The sequence below is a fragment of the Sylvia atricapilla genome, chromosome 5 (assembly GCF_009819655.1).
Source record: "Sylvia atricapilla isolate bSylAtr1 chromosome 5, bSylAtr1.pri, whole genome shotgun sequence".
Taxonomy (NCBI): Eukaryota; Metazoa; Chordata; class Aves; order Passeriformes; family Sylviidae; genus Sylvia; species Sylvia atricapilla.
Window position 1 is genome coordinate 49,273,958 of NC_089144.1, and position 16,517 is coordinate 49,290,474.

Sequence of the window (16,517 nt, forward strand, 5' to 3'; positions counted from 1 at the left end):
AGTGCACTTGTTACTTGTTGAATTCCATGGATGTCTCAAAGCCATACAACCTGTGAGAATATGAAAGGCCACAGCTGGATAGTGGGTCAGCACCAAACTTAGGTAATATATATAGATAAATGTATATGCAATGCCTCTGAATATGTTACACACCCACTCCTGCTTCAAAAGATGTCTAACAGTACACAGGGAAGCATCAGTACTTTATGATGCTTCAAATATTCTGCTTTTTGAATGCCACATTGCAGTGACTTCCTTTCCTGGAGATAAAAGATCAGCACAAGTCATTATATTCACTTTTAAAAATACTTTATTTTTTAAAACCATTAAGGCAAAACCGTGTTTCAAATTAAGTTGGTTTACATTCAGTCTGAAAGGATTAAAGCACATAGGTTCCTACCAGTCTCTATACAAACACTGTGAATTCAACCTCTTATTTTTAAAGAAGGCGGAAAAAATCAGAATGTAAAAAAGAAAAAAAAATTTTAGTTCAAGTTTTTTCATCCTAGATCAGTAGGCTGGTAACATTTGAGAATGCATCATCGTATGCAGCTAGATGTGACTTTAACATTCACAAGTGCAAGATACATTATCTTTCCTGAAAATCCCTGCGAGACCAGGGCATCCATTCGTCCTTGGAAGTGCCACTTGCATTGTTCTAACAGAAAGTTGGGACCTTGGCTTGAATTAGTGGTTTTTACTGGGAAATTAGCATTCCATGAGAATTAGGTTTGACTACTCCTTGCAAAAAATGTCTGCTTGTTCTACGTTCTTTATTTACTGTAGTAAAATGTACCTAAAACCGCCTAAAAACAGATGACTGGAAGCAATAAGTTGTTTTGTTTTCTCTTTAATATTGACATCTTGATTTAATGAAACACTTTCAGCTCTATTAAATAGGGTTTGGCAACATTAACAACACTGTGCTTTTTTTGTGTCCTACCAGATAGCAGACCATTTAAGACGTGATTGGAGGGCTTCAGCATCCCGGGGCACTTAAGCTGTGGTGCTGCATTGCTAGAGAAAATTCTGAGCAACTGTTTGCAGGAGCTGTGGAACAGCAGGAGCTGCACAGGAGGCAGCTCCCCTGAGAAGCTGCTAAACCGGCCTTTGTCAAACCACTCAGAGGGGGCTCTGGAGCACATCGATGGCACTGAAACCTTGGTCAGGTTCGTTATCGCTGTGGAAGTAACTAAACCACACACGTTCCTCCTCTGCCGAAGGGCCAAGGCATGGTGACTCCATGGCGAGAGCTCTGTGTGTGCGGGGATGAGCCAGGAGAGCCCCTGGATGGGCTGGGCCGGGGTGAGCAGGGGTGGATGTTTGTGAGTCACCCGCAGGAGGGGTGTGACCTGCCCCCGGCTCCGCAGCACATCCCACACAGGCTGCCTGTGACACTGCACTCCTACACAACACAGGACCGGGGTGCCGCCGGGATTTCAGCGGCTCCGGACTTCCCCATCCTGCCAATCCTTTTTCCTTCAAGTGGAAAGAATGCCATGAAACCCCTGGCACTGAGCACAAGGCTGGTTGGTGTCTTTACCACTACAGGGGTTACCTGCATATCCAACCTGAAAAAAATACACCAAAATATTACTACTTCAAGTAGTGAAACTACTTCAAGTACGTCATGCTTGATCTTGCAGTCTTTAATGAAGGTCCAGCCTGCAATCAGATCTGTCTCTTGTGCATGCTGCCTATCCCCTGGCAGAGGCAGCTCATCTGAAATTGAGGTCCTTGCAACAGGAATTCTGTTTCGAAACATCCACAGCCATGGAATCTGACAAGATTGACTGACGCAATACAGGAGCTCAAGAAAAAAAAACAAAAAACAAAAAACAAAAAACAAAAAAACAAACCACCTCAACTTCAGAATAAGAAAAAGATTTTAAAAACCTGTGAGCACAACAGAAAAAAGAAAGGAGGAAACAGCCTTCCTTAGGGTGGGCTCGGTTACACAGTGGGTTTGTGTCACAGTGAAGTGACAGTGTAAGGAAGTGGCTGCAGGTTAGCACAGGGAAGCACAGCAGAGCTTTTGCAAACACGACAGACAAAACACCTTACGAGACAACATACCTGTGTGGTGACAACGATGAAGTGAAAATGCCAAGGTGCAGCAATTTGAGGAAATAAAACGTTATATATTACAAATGATAGCTAAAACATTTGTAATAGATTGTGCTTGTTACAGCTACTGTGTTTGGTGATTCACACAGCAAAATAAAAGGTAGATACCTTTGAAAGCTACCTTTGTCCCTATATCAGATTTCCTTAGCAGGATGCTGTAGGCACAGACTGCCACACCTGCATGCTCCAGACACAGAACTCCTGTGAGCAGACTCTGAATTCTATTTAAAATCCCACAGGAACCCTCCTGTAGGGAAGCCAATAATGCCATTTCAATATTTTGTTTTGTGCTGCTAAATCATGTTTGAAATACATCTATAAAAGCAGCAGGTCGCCCTGAGGGTAGGTGGCAGGGAATAATCCTGATATGTGCTGTTATTCCCAGTGAGCCACAAGTCAGTTCCTCAAAAAACACCAGAACTGGTGCCCTAACCAAATGAAGCTTCTTTTTAGCTCTTTTCAAAGGAAAATGAGCTGCCATGCTGCAAAACAAAGATGAACTCAGTTCTACACACCATTTTTCCTATTGGTGAACTTGAGTTAAAAACTCAGTTTGGGAATTGCAGTTATTCCTCCACTAGACTTCTTTTATTAAAATTAAATAAAAGGAAGTCTATGTTCTATGTGAAATTATATTTAAAAGTTTTGTTATAATCAACAACACCAAACACTGATAACTTTGAAGATTTTGTGATAGTTCTTCACAAATGATACAGCAATGAAGACCAGACAGGAATAAATAGCAATTTCTCTTTGACATCAGCCCCTTCATCCTTAGCCCATAAAAGTAAACACTTCCTCACTCTACAAAGGGTTCACAAGATAAAGCATGTAACAAATATTTAAATTAAATAATTTACACATTTTTCTTTAAGCACCTCTGTAATTAATTTAGTGAAGGTTTATACCTTGCAATTATATTCTTGTATTTTATAAATTGAAACATGAAGAAATGGTATTACGTTAAATTAAAAAAATCCCACAACACATTACAATATCAATAATCTTAGATCAAACCCACATATAATTTAAATCTCCAGTAAAAGAAGGATAATAAAGCTGATTAAACCTAAATATAAAAATTATATGCAGCTGATTATCAGGAAAGCACTTGGGACATAAGCAAGCACAGATACCACGCTCCACCTTACATTCCAACACCTCATAAAGGACGAGGGGTTTCTGAGAGGGACCATTATTTTTAAGACCTTATGCTTAAACAGTACCACGACAGCTGCAAATGCATTTGTCAAATGCAGTGCCAGATTTTCAGCGAAGTCACAGGGAGCTTTTCAGGAGAGACTGAAACTGTTCCTCTGCAGTCACAGCAGGATATCCCCCAGCTGCTCTGCCTCAGATGGGGCAGGCTAAGTCTGTCCAGGCTTTCCATCAGAAATAAGGAGGAAATTCAAACTCAATTGTATGTGACCCAGCTCTCGTGATGAATAAATCTCCCCAAGTTTGAATAAACAAACAAATGTTTAGATGCTTATTATAAGCTCTTCGATGTGCAGCCTTGTGCCAGCTCTCTCATGAGAACAGGCTTAGTGCAACTGCTGGTATTTCTGAGATCTCTGCACGGGGCAGGAATAATGCAAAACTCTGCTCTCTGGCAGCATTTGAGCAGTTGCTGGAGCCAAAGCACAAAGGCACACGGAAATGGCAATTAATGTAAAATATGGTTTCTTTAAATGCAACGAAAGACGCCGTTCCTGTGAGTGGAAACTTTCCTATCAAGTGTCAGTTTGTGCTTAAAGCAAAAGCGGGATGGGAAATTTTGAAAGACACAAAGTGACTAACCTTTTTTAAACAGCTGCTTTAAAGGAAATATTTAAGGAGGAGAGAAGAATGAACATCAGATTTCCCTAACATTTGGCACAAAACCTTGCTTTTCTTCCCCCCTTCCTCTTTGACAAAAAATACCTAGGGCAGCAGAATAAATAAATAAATAAATATTTCCCCTTGTGCAATGCTCAAAAATCAGGACTCTGTAGGTTTGCTGAAAACTTAAGCAAGTCATACCATCATTTCCCAGGATATTTCTCTATCCATCTGCTGTCTCTTGCCTTAAGCTGTTTGTGGGGCCTGATTGCTAACCAGAGTTCTTCCACGCTATGACAGTAAAATGAGTTATGTTGGCAGAATCAGATCCAAACTGTACCTGACGAGCCAGTAAATGTTTCATACCATTTTAATCATAAAATCCCATCACTTTACTTCCCTCCACGAATGAGGTATTTTAAAGTATTAGTTCATCTGCACATAGGGGAGATGCTGAAGTAATAGATCAGAAATAGATCTAGTTTGGATTCCAAATTAAAAAAAAAAAAAACAACAAAACGAACACCAGAACCATAAACTGAGTAACTTTAAAACCTCCTTGGCCAAAATACTGCTGTAGCCACCTCCTGAAGAAGCAAATGTAATTCATTAAAAGAGTAATGTAGAAATGAGAACTTCTTTTGCCCACTAATTCTCTGCAATTGTCTGCCCTGTGCCACTCTTTGAAGTGACTGTGGGAATGTGCACTGGGCAGCAGTGTGGGCAGTGGAACCCATCCAGAATTTTAGGCTGTGTTAACATCTTGTTCATATTTCTGTAATTCAGAGATATGTTATCTTTTTTTTTTTTTTTTTTTTTTTTTTTTTTCTTATTAAGGGTCTACAATTTAATTTAAAACAGAATTCAAACTTTTAATGTCCAAGGAAATAGTAAAAAATTTCTTCCTGGTTTTCAAATAACAAAAAAATTATGCACTTTTCTGATGTTAATAACAGGACCTTGTTACAAGCAGCTGCTAAAACAGCTAAATGTTATGTCTTTCATTGAGTTACTCCATTTGCAATTCTTTATAGCTTTGCTGAGAATTTAAGTATTTATTATTAATTTTCCATGTTTTTAAGTGTTACTAAAGTGTTTTAGCCACTTTTGAGAACAAGAGCTGGAAAAACAGTTATGCACACTGACTGTTGCTGACTTTCCTGAGAACCTACATACACCTAGACTATGGAATACAGCTTTGAAATTTGCCTTTTGCAAAAATCTGAGCTTTGGGGAAAAAAAAAATCAAGTTATCCTTTTTTTTTTTTTTTTAGGAGATAACAGTTGGCTCCCACAGTTTCAGAACACCATCCCAGAATGGCTGATATTTTGACAACTTTTTGCTCCAGCAATATTGTAGATCAATTATTTCCACGGCCTAAACCCCACAGCTTCTCAGTGAAACAGGGTTGGCTGGGAGAATAAAGCAGCAGCATTCCTAAAATCCTCTCTTTGTTTCTGAGGGCACACTGTGTGCTGCTCTGGGACACAAAAGGCAGCCCATTTCTCATCTGAGCGTTCCTGGCAAGACCAACATTCCTCTCTCAGTGTTTGAGGCCTGTTCTTCCTGCTGGCAACAAGGAAGGAAAGGAAGTTTTGTTTTAACTGCACATGCAGCTACTGCTTCTATCCTGCTCTAAATGCTCATATTAGAGGCCTGTGCTTCAATATTTTACATTAAATATATCTATATTTATCTATAACTTCTGTCACAATCATTACCCAGATAAACCCCAAGTTGCCTTTAAACCTGTACTTTTTCCAGTGTCCAGCTGTGCCTGGGGACCTGGACAGAAACAAGCATTGCCACTGAAATGGGAATGACAGTGCGATGTTCTCCCTCCATCACTCAAACCTTGCAGGGAAGATTGTGGTGTCTCCAAATGTGCTACAATAAAACAAGTACAAAGTGTCCTTCTGTGCCACTGAAAGCTTAAGTGTAGTGAAAATGCCGGGATTGCTCCTGTGACCTCGTTGTTGTGAAATGCATGCAGCTGGAATTTCTGGGCAGCTCTCTGAGAAAAGAGCCCATGAAGTGGCAGTCAGAAAGTCATTTCCTTATGGCTTATTTTGCACCAGGAGTACAGCAAGGGCTGTTGTAAAAATCTGAAGAACACGATAAACTTATTCTCAGCTGTGCTGCCTTTCATCCTATGACACAGTCTGACACCTACAAACACTATTCTTGGTATTACTGTCACCTTACCCACAAGGACAAAATGTGGTGAAAACAAGTACCAAACACTTCTATCAATGAGGCGGAAGAAGGAATAGAAATATAGCCAAGTGAGTAAAAAATGAAACTGTGTATTCATCAGAAAAGTAAACAGGTGCAAACAACTACACTGCCAAGACAGTTAAAGGAAGCTGGTGCCTTTCTTACCCAATCATTCCTTTGGAATCAGCTATCACTGCAGCACAGTGCAGTGTCACTGCTGGAAAGTTGGTTTGGTTTTTTTTTTCCGGGATAGGATCAGATTTTTCAGTCTCTCCAAAACTCTTGCTAATTCAAAATAGTGTTTTTATGCCAAAACTGCATCCTGAGCTATTACAAGTTCTACAAAAATACAGGGGATACAATATATTTTTCATCAGTGATATTTTCACATTTCCTTAGAAGACTTTTGAAACAAAAAGGTCCCATCATTTTATCATGTTTACTCTTCAAGACACACCTGTTGAAGCATCTCTGCTGTATTTTAGATAACTCTTTGGATTTTGTTTAATTTCATAAGAGAACCATCTTTTAAACATGCTTACCCTAAGTATGCCAAGGTAACACTAGATGAAGCTGTACATCATTTCATGGAATTAAAGCAGCAATGGATCAAAGGTCTTTCCAAATTTTTAGAAGTGTATGGACAGTAGTAGCCAGCTATTTGCTACACCTAGACCTAATGCTTTAAGAAAAATGTTAGCTGGTTCTCAGTAATTACCATTAGGCAAAAGTGCATTGTTTTTCTGATTGTGCAGATACCTGGAAGGAAGGTGCTGAATTTGTTATATCAATACTAAAATGACTAAGCCAGGAGGAAATACAATTTTGTTCATTTCTGTTACTTAACATTCTGATTTATTATACAAATATGTATTCCTTACCAATCTTCAAATTTCCAAATAAAAGAACCATTGTAAGACACTTCACTGAGCACTTGACCAGTATTTTTCTGTAGCACTTTTTCAAAAGAAGACGAAAGATCCCAAACCAAAAGAAGTGTAACACTCCAGTTGCCCAGTTTTAGATTTTTCCTGCTCTGGGCTGAGTGAACAGCACGTAGCTGTACAAGTAGTTTTGCTCCCATCTGTATTTCTCTGTCTTTAAATATTGTGGAAAAAAGTACTAAAAATCCTTAATACATATCCCTGTAGATTTCCTGTAGTAAAGGGTGTAAATGTGCATCAGATTCAGTCTTCTTGATTATCTGAACGAGCTGAGCATGCTCTGTGACCAGCTGCCGGAGGTCAGCCATTTTTTGGAGAAGTTTTGGGAAGAGGAAGGTGTCGTCAGGATGGTTGTTTTGCAAGTGAAGTTTCAGTACATGCACAATGCTCTCCTGCATTTTTTCAATGTGTCCTACATTTACAAGACCAGGACGATCTGTTCTCAAAACAAGCAAAAGAATACATGTCATAATTTTATAATGATTTCTCAAAGTTTAGTTAGTGGTAGAACTGAATCTTCCAGAAGATAGAGCCTTTTCCATTAAAATTTTTAATTCATGAGAGGGAAAATATTAAAATTTACTACCTTAGAGAGCAAATATGCAATGCTTACCTCCACAGCAAATAATGGCAGCAACAAAAAGGGATATATCGCTATCATCCAAATCCAGTGCATTGAATTTCATTGCAAAATCAAATTTTGGCTCCATTATGTCACAGAATGGCTTTCTCAGGCTTTTCAGGAACTCCCGGGTTATAAATCCATTCCCATAGGCCACCAGCATCCCGTCCTTGTTCATCACAGAGGCCAACATGGCAAATATGGCTTCGTACACCCCGTACTTCAGCAGCGTCACCTGATCGTTCAAGTCCAGGCTGGAGAAGCCAGGGATGGATTTGGCAAATTCCGTGAGCTCTGTGACAGTCTCCACTGACGTACACTGGCAGCAGTGGAAGATTCGAACTTCTGCCTCCTTGTTCTGAATCCCATTGGCTACCAGTTTGGCCACCAGGGTCTTCTCTGCCATGCATAAGGTATCCATGTCATGTATAACAAATGGCTACAGAGAGAAAAATCCACTAGTTCAGTCACTAAATCATGGGTATTAGTCATTTTCTTCCTAAAGAATAAGAATTTTGATAAACTTTAACTTCCCTGCTAATCAGTCCTCAGCTATCAATAAACCCTGAGTTCTTTTGTGCTTCTCATCAAGACAAACAGTGTATGACAAATCGCAATACCTAACAAGTCTGCCCTGCAAACTTTTAGCCACAGCAATGCAAATAGTCAAATGTAAAGATATAGAGCATATCTTTCATTTAGCTTTATCTAATAGTTACAGCAAAGCTCCAGCAGTCCTGTGCTTGTTATGCACATATCCATCTCAGAGCCAAGTCCCAGAGGGTTCACAAAAGACTTGTATTACCTTCTCCAGAAGTCCAGGTTATTCTGCCTACACTCCTATCGATTCCTAAACTAACTACATCTGATGCACATCATGATGCTTTCCTGAAGTACCCTAGGGGGAATACAGACAAGTCATTGCAATACACAGGGCAGCAGATTTGCATAAGAATGTGAACCCTGCACTACTCCTGTGTTTTATTATCAGACTTTCATAGACAATATCCCAGTTGTCCCAACTTCCTAGCTGCAGTTGGTGCTGAGTCATCTCTAAACAGAGAATCCCACTAGAATGCCAAATGCAAAATTTTGCCTTTTCCATAATCCCCTTTGTTTTGAAAGGTACATGCTTTACAAACAGATAAGTCACTCTCCTAAAACATCATAGCGAAAGCAGCATTCAGACTTTCTTACGAACAATCAGAACTCAAAAATATTTTTACACATATCTGCAGAGCAACAACCAAAACAAAGTACAATCCACTAAAGAATAACAATTCCGAGCCAAGCAAAGTCACAGCTACTGACTGTGAACAGAAATTTAGTTCCGTACACACCAAGCACCTTCCCTGTGCTGCTTTGCTCATTTCAGATTAAATCTCATGGGGAGCACATAGTGAGTTCAGTCAGGAACTCATAGGATTCACTTGTTTCATTCAGAAAACTGTCCAACAGGTCAGGTTCCTACGGGTGCCCATTTTTAAATGTTTATGGTTACTGCACATTCCATCTCACTCCAGCACAGTTACAGAGAGCAGAACTTTCCATGGGAAGGTGGATATGAGTGGAAAATGGCAAAGCAAGAAACACAACACATCTCTAAATCTTTAATAGATGTACACTATCTTATACACTTAAAGAAAAAAATTAACATAATTTCAGTACGTAGAAAAGAGGTATGGCTAAGGACTTGGGAGCTATATTTAAAAATGACAGCGTGTCATCATGAAAAATGCTCATTCATTCTGAAATGAATTGTAGTGGTGCCACAAATTAGGATTCACTGAAATCAGCTGTTAATGCACAGTTCTGAAACAGCTGGGTTGCAAATTACAAGCAAAAACCCTCTTCTTTTAAAATCTGTTTTTCTGCTGAAAAAGAAAATGTTTGTTTTCTTAAGAAATGATGCAATAGCCTAAAACCCCTTTGCTCTTCCCTGCATATGGAAAAAATTGGAAGCAGCCTGTTTGTAACAGGCTGATTCTTCATGAATTTTTATGTGCAAATTCACCTGGGCACAGTGCTGGTCACTGTTGGCTGGTCAGTCCCATGGCTGTGTCCCACACACATTCAAATACAAGAACTGGGATTAAGTGCTCTAGGAGCCATCTCTTCACATGTGACACATCTTGTGGTTTATGATTCTGACACGGGGTAACAAGCACAAAATTGATTTTCTGCAGAAGCCCACTCAGTGAGGAGCTAAAGGTGATATTTACCATAGGCTCTTGTCAGCCTGTACCCCTAAATGTTTAAGCCGGTGCCTCATTTTACACACCTCTTTAGTGCAATGAAAAAGAATGGGATAATTCATGTGTCTCTCTTCTAATGCAGAAAGCTGTAGGCTTGGCTAGACTAGATTATTACATGCCAAATTCCATAATGCAGAAGACAGTTTGCTTACAATTTTGCTAACACTCATCCCCACACTGACATGGTTTTCATTATGGCATATGTAAAGTTGCTTCCCTGCAAATTTTTACTGAAACTGAAGTTGCTGATAAAATAACATACTTATCTTCTACATGAAAGTAATGAAAGTCATAGCAGAGCTTAAATAAATATGCATGAAGTGAAACAAGCAAGCCTTTACAGCAATTATACTCTCCCATGTGCTACCAAACAAAAAGCAGTTGATCAAATTGGGTAGACCTTGTCTAAATTACCCTGAAAGAAAAATAACTTCTACAGCATATGTGTCTTCACAACCTTGCTTGCTTCTGCCTTTCAAAGCAACCATACAGAAAAGACCAGGAAGGCTGGGTGAGGAAATGGCCAGCACTGCGAACAAAAAATTACAAACTCAAGTTTTCTTTTCCCTCCTGCTATAAATATTATTCTGATTTAAACAAAAGTCATGCAGAGCACCTGTACACCCTACAAGCTAATAGCACTTATCCTGGCATTTATGACAGAAAAACATTTATTTTTTTCTGTCATAAGAGGAAAAGAATTTTGAACCATTCTCCCTGTATCAAGAGGTATTCACATTCAGGTACCACTTAACTTTTGGTTAAGAACAATAATTAAGGGTTATGAGTTTTTTGCTTACAAGGTAATCACCTGATTTTCCTAAAGCTTCTCATTATTCTGATTGTGGTTTAAAGCAACCATATTTACTACAGATATTCACTTTGAATATTTCACATCTGTTTTACCATGAGATTTATTTTCTACAAGATTTGCTAAAGATTGACAAATTATTAAAATCACCTTATGTACCCACCAGTTTTATTTTAAAGTAACAGAAAAAGTACTTACTGGATTGTTATTGGTTTTCCCTGCAAGGATGATTCTGGCTTTGACCTTGTTCATATTGAAGTTTTTCAGGTAGGCATCATGAATTCTTTTGGCAAGTGATTTAAGATCTGCCATTTCTGAGTCTTCTACATAATTTTCACCTGTTAGAATTTCTGCTTTGAGCTTGGCCTTCTCAGACCTCGGCATCCGTCCAAAACGTATTGCTGATGGGAAGACATAATTGTAAAACAAACACAAATTATACAAGAACTTAAGCCTTTTACCACTGCTGATTAGAGCAGTAAGATTTTTCTGTCTAGAAAAACTGAGCTAGAGGTGAAGAAATTGTCCCCTTCCCAACATAGGCAGTGACTAACGTGCTAAACTGGAGGAAATCACATGTTTCAACAAAACAGAACAGAAAGTGCTATCTGCAGTGAGCTAGAACACATTCCTTTTCCCTTCTACATCACCCAAATGTACTTGTATTTTTTTTTTCCTTATTGAGTTCTACAGCTCCCAATGTGAAACTCAAAGTCCACCCTGGGAACTCTTAAAACACTGAGTAAACTCATGACAGGAGCTTGGCAGAAAGCACACACACAAGCTGGAGAGCTGCAACAGAGTCAGGCCTGAATCCCACTGCTGCCTCAGAACCTGCAGGGGCATCCAGTTCTTTATTCAACAGATCTGTACTGCCAGTGGGAACCCCCCCAGCCCAAAGACCTGCTTTTACAGCTCAAAGGCTATAGGCAACAAAATCTCCTCTACCTCCAATACTCCACACTGCTTTCCCAACAGACTAGCCCTTCAAGACTGGAGAGAAGAACAGTCTGAATACCCAATTTAGCCACTGGGATATTCTTCTGAGAGGCAGGAGATGCAAGTCTGAAACACCTCTGGGTATGGTCTCCTGGTTTTTGGGCAAGTGGTCTTGCCATTCATGGGCACGTCCACAACCTTCTTCAGTTTCAGTTTCAAGCTAAGCCAGCCCCACTGGGAGGTGCGCAAGGGTTTGAGATGGCTCATACAGCGAGTTGCTTGAACCCCATTTCAGCATCCAACCAGTGAGGACAGGACCTCATGGCCTACACTGAGCAATTCAAGCCATGAACACCATCAGCCCTTCAACATGCCCAGGGGGTCTTCTCAAGACACAAGGAAGTGACTCTAGGCATGATCTGAAATACAGCTGTGGACTCCAATGGAAGTCCAACAAGGAAAGCCTGTTCATAATCTGGCTTAGGTGCTTCCTCCCCCTTCAGGGTGGGTGGTCACACCAAACTGTTGAAAAAGTGGAAGAATACCTGCTCTAAACTAAAACTTACAGTTTTAAGATTATGAGTATAAATTTAGTTGTAGCACTTTTCCTGAGAAGTATTACCAGCAAGTTAGCAGTCATCCCTTTTCCCTGCCTTTCACATGTTTGCTGCAAGGAAACTGTGGCTATTCCCTTCAGCTGGAGCACAGCTGGGTTCAGTGGTTTTAATAGGATGAAACAGCTTCACATGTCAGCTCCTGCCAACCAGCACAGCTGCCTGCTCAGCTCCCAGCATGAGATACCACTTCGTTATCCAGCACACTTTCTGAGGATGGTTATCCTAGTCCTGCAGAGACAACCAACCCTCTCCCACTGGACCTCAGTATCAGTCAAGGTTCACTGCAGGAGAGCCAGGCTTCTGCAGAACCAGAAAGTCAACTCTCACAATGCCTCCTGCTCTAGACTACAGTGTCAGAAGCAGCTTCCCTCCAGCCATATTCCCACCTCATCTATCCCATCTGCATAGTTTCCTTAGGAAATCTGTAGCTTTTCACCTAGTCCAGCATTTTTACCTACTTTCACACTGCGCCTGCCCCCAAGTTCAGCCTGGACAATATCAGAGCCAAGCAGGGAAAGCAAACTACTGTCATCTGGCAAAGTGAGATGCGCTTTCTCATGGCTTGGCCTCTCCCTCTTCACCCGTGTTGCTCAGCAAGCTATATCCTGCACAGAGAACTGCCTCGTGGGCTGAAATTGGTCTGTAAGCCACAAGCTTGCCACCCTTATCTTAAAATCACTAGCACAAACAACAACATAACTTTTAAACTGGATATCTAAATGCTCTGAGTTTTTACATTCTGTTTAACAAACAACCTACCAGATTCCTGTTGCACAGTCAGCACAGACCTTTGCCCTCCCTCCCTACTTTCTGAACCATCTGCCCAAGAGCTGTTGCACTGTAACCTGAAAAATGAAGGCTGCTTTCCTACAGATTTCTATCCTACGTCACTCCCCCTCACAATGAAAGCAGTTGTTCTCCTCCTACTCTTCTACAAAACCCTCGATCAGAATTCTTCCAGTGTTGAAATTGTTTCAATGGGAGTACTGGTGCCAAAGCTCTGGGGTGAAGAAAGCAAATAAGTGAACATTCATATGGACAAACTGACATGTAGCACAACTGTGTAAAGCTCATCACAGCACGTTTGGCATCTCTGTATCAACCACATGAACCCATTGGGGAAACTGGTGTTCCCTGCAGCGATCTATCCTGTAAAAAATATGAAGTAATTCATGTGTGTGAGTAAAAATGCTATCCAAGTGCCTGCCTCCAGCAGCAGACTCTGGGTAGGAACAAACAAATTAAGGGCACTCTTACCTACCATTATGTGACATTCCAACTGAAAGGCACTTTTGAAAACGACAGTATTGGCACTTATTACGATTTTTTTTCTGAATTTTGCAGTTGCGGTCACATTTATCATAGATGAGTTTTAAACGAATTGTTCTTCTAAAAAAGCCCTATAAAAAGTTAGAAAAAAATACGTAATGTTAGTGAATATTGACTACTAAGCTTCAATCATACAAGTAATTTATTTTCTTTTACCGTTTATTGTAGAACAGCCTCTAACTCAACTGCTCTTTCCAGGACATCTCCAGTCTGCAGTGCAAGGTTGGGCAGTCACACACTGCCCAACCACAGGGACAGCAAATCTAGAGCCATCTCGACATTTTGTGTCACATCACAGAGCAACATGTCATTTAGGCTATGGGACACACCTGGCTAGGAACTGGTTCCCCATCTCTAATAGACATTCTGCATTATTCCATAAGATTTACATTCATATGATCATACTGACATGATGCATGAGAGAAAGCTGTACACAAAGACAGCTATTTCACTCCTGTTATCTTCTAATACAGAAAAAAAGATGGAAACCTAAAACATTAGAGGAAAAAGAAAAGAATCTTATAGTTCATGGGTCATATCGTCCCAAGAATTATGCCTTAATGATAGGAGTAAATTGCACCAGGGACATGCCCTGGCCCCAAAACTACAAGAGGTACAACAAAGGGATTCAGGTAGCATGTGGTAGAGGTGAGAAATTAGGGATTTGTTGCTGTTTTAACAGGAATGTGACATACTCCTCCCAACCATACTCCCAACACAAATAAAACACTAGTGGGGCAAGAAGGCTGGGCTTTGGGTTCTTTTTTTGTTGCTGTTGGTTTTTTTTTTTTGTTTGAGTTTTTTTTTTGTTTTGTTTTTGTTTTTTTTTTTTTTTTTTTTTTTTTTTTTTTTTTTTTGTCACAGTTTAGTGTTTTGTTTTAGTCTTTCATTAACTACATACAGAAATGCAGCATTAAAATTATAATTGTGAATTGTTCCTGCTTGATGAAGGTCTGGTATTGACTTATGGTATATGGATGACTTACTTCAGAAAAAAGACCACAGGTAGGTTTATTATTTAAATAATTGTTATGGCTGGAGCTATAGTAATCAAACATTTACGTATCAAATGCTTATCTTCATATTACCCCATAAATAAAGCAACATGATTTCAGTTCTTAAGAACAAAATTATGACTGTACCTTACAACCTTCACAAGCATGTACTCCGTAATGGTAGCCTGAGGCTTTATCCCCACAAATTCTACATTCAATGTTTAATGCTCCACTGGGTGATTCATCTATGCTACCTGGAGCTGTGGCAAAATTAATGGATGAAGGACTGGATGCTGGTGAAAGGGTGTCTAAAAGAAAAAGGAACACTTCATAAATACTATACTATCAAGACTGATACAATTTCTATACTAAAACCACACAAAAAATGATTTATTCTAAAAAGTGATCTTGCATTAATAGTCATTAAGTGAACTAACAATTTGACCATAGTCTTTGAAAAATAAATCATATTCCCAGTGCAAATAGACACAAAATACAGGGTGCACCTCGCTAATTTTGATGTGACGTAGGATGTCAAGAAGGAAAAGGCCTTACTGAAGTGACTCTGGCAACAAGAATAGATGGGTGATAATGGACCCAATAAATATACACCACACCAATGTTCTTTGCAGAAAGGTTGTGAACAGCTGATTTTGGCTTTTCATCTTCCATCTCTTGTGGTGCAGGGATGAGCAGGGCATCTCCTGTTGCAGTACCACAAGAGACACATTCCTACCTCACACAGCTACATTTCAGATACACATAAGGACCCCTGACTTTGAAAACCTACTCATAATTTTAAATTACAATCTAAGCTGAGGCCTGAAAAGCAGATGGAAGAGTCCTGCACATCAGTAGAAAGGCTGAACAGATACTGAAAGGAAGGTAACACAAATGCCTGCTTCTAAAATAGCCTGCCTCAGATATTTTCTGTTTTTCTTAAAATAGGCAAAGCATTTTTGAATCGTACAAAGAAATAAACTCACCAGACGTGCCACCAGTAGATGAACACATTACAGAACTAACACGTTCCAACCCTAATTATTTCAATTAATATTTCCACCTTGTTTGAGGAAAATATTTTCTGAGGCCAGAATTTCTTTTATCTTCCATCTTGCAACTTGCACCACAAGACTTCAGCAAATTATTGGGTGTGTTATTTTAACAGACAGATTAAGAAACACTCATGAATGTAGGTCAGCAAGTATTATGTTGGAAAAAACCTTGGCACAGAACTCAGAGTCTCCATTGCCAGTGCTGCCAAGCCCACAGGCATCAGAGTCATCAAGAACAGCCTAAACCCCAGGATTTTTTAAAAGTGTGATTTCATTTTACTTGCCTTATGGAACTTGAGCCTTGGAAGTTTACATTTTGCACGTTCTCTAATCACAAAACCAATATATTTTGCAATGAGCACTGAATACTCCATGAGAAGGTGACAGTAGGAGCTGATCTAAATTATTGTAGGCCTTGTACACACCTACACTCAAATAATAGTGCCTCTGAAGGAGCACATTATAAACAAATACACACATACACACATAAAGCTTTTCCTGTACAAGGCCTTGGATCTCATCTCCCTGATGAGAAGGTCTGCAACCAGAAGGGAACAAAGTCACACTTCTAGAAACATTCCCTCGGTCAAAAGTGCCAGGAGGCAACTCTCCCCATTCCCTTCAAACCCACACTGCTCATTTCAGCTGCCTCAGTTCTAGTATTCCAAGGTGAAATAGGGATCACAGGCTGGGAACTGATCTAAAGTAAGAACCTCCCAAAACAAAGCATAATGCAAACCAATCAAAAGGCTAATAGTAAACTGGTTTTACTGCTAAAAGACTT

General features: G+C 39.8%; 1 protein-coding gene across 4 annotated transcripts in view; it reads right to left on the reverse strand.

Annotated features, from left to right (window-relative positions):
- Positions 1-309: 309 nt before the first annotated feature.
- The window catches only part of PPARA (peroxisome proliferator activated receptor alpha), a 32,878-nt gene continuing 16,670 nt past the window's right edge, over positions 310-16,517 (reverse strand). For 3 of the 4 annotated variants that reach the window (XM_066319436.1, XM_066319437.1, XM_066319438.1), the window contains 5 exons: positions 14,826-14,986; positions 13,616-13,754; positions 10,997-11,199; positions 7,724-8,171; positions 310-7,546 (listed from right to left, as the gene is read on the reverse strand). In XM_066319436.1, coding sequence (XP_066175533.1) covers positions 7,299-7,546; positions 7,724-8,171; positions 10,997-11,199; positions 13,616-13,754; positions 14,826-14,986 — 1,199 coding nt within the window. In that variant the 3' untranslated portion in view covers positions 310-7,298. The remainder of the gene's footprint in view (positions 7,547-7,723; positions 8,172-10,996; positions 11,200-13,615; positions 13,755-14,825; positions 14,987-16,517) is intronic. The other variant, XR_010743641.1, reaches the window with a different exon arrangement.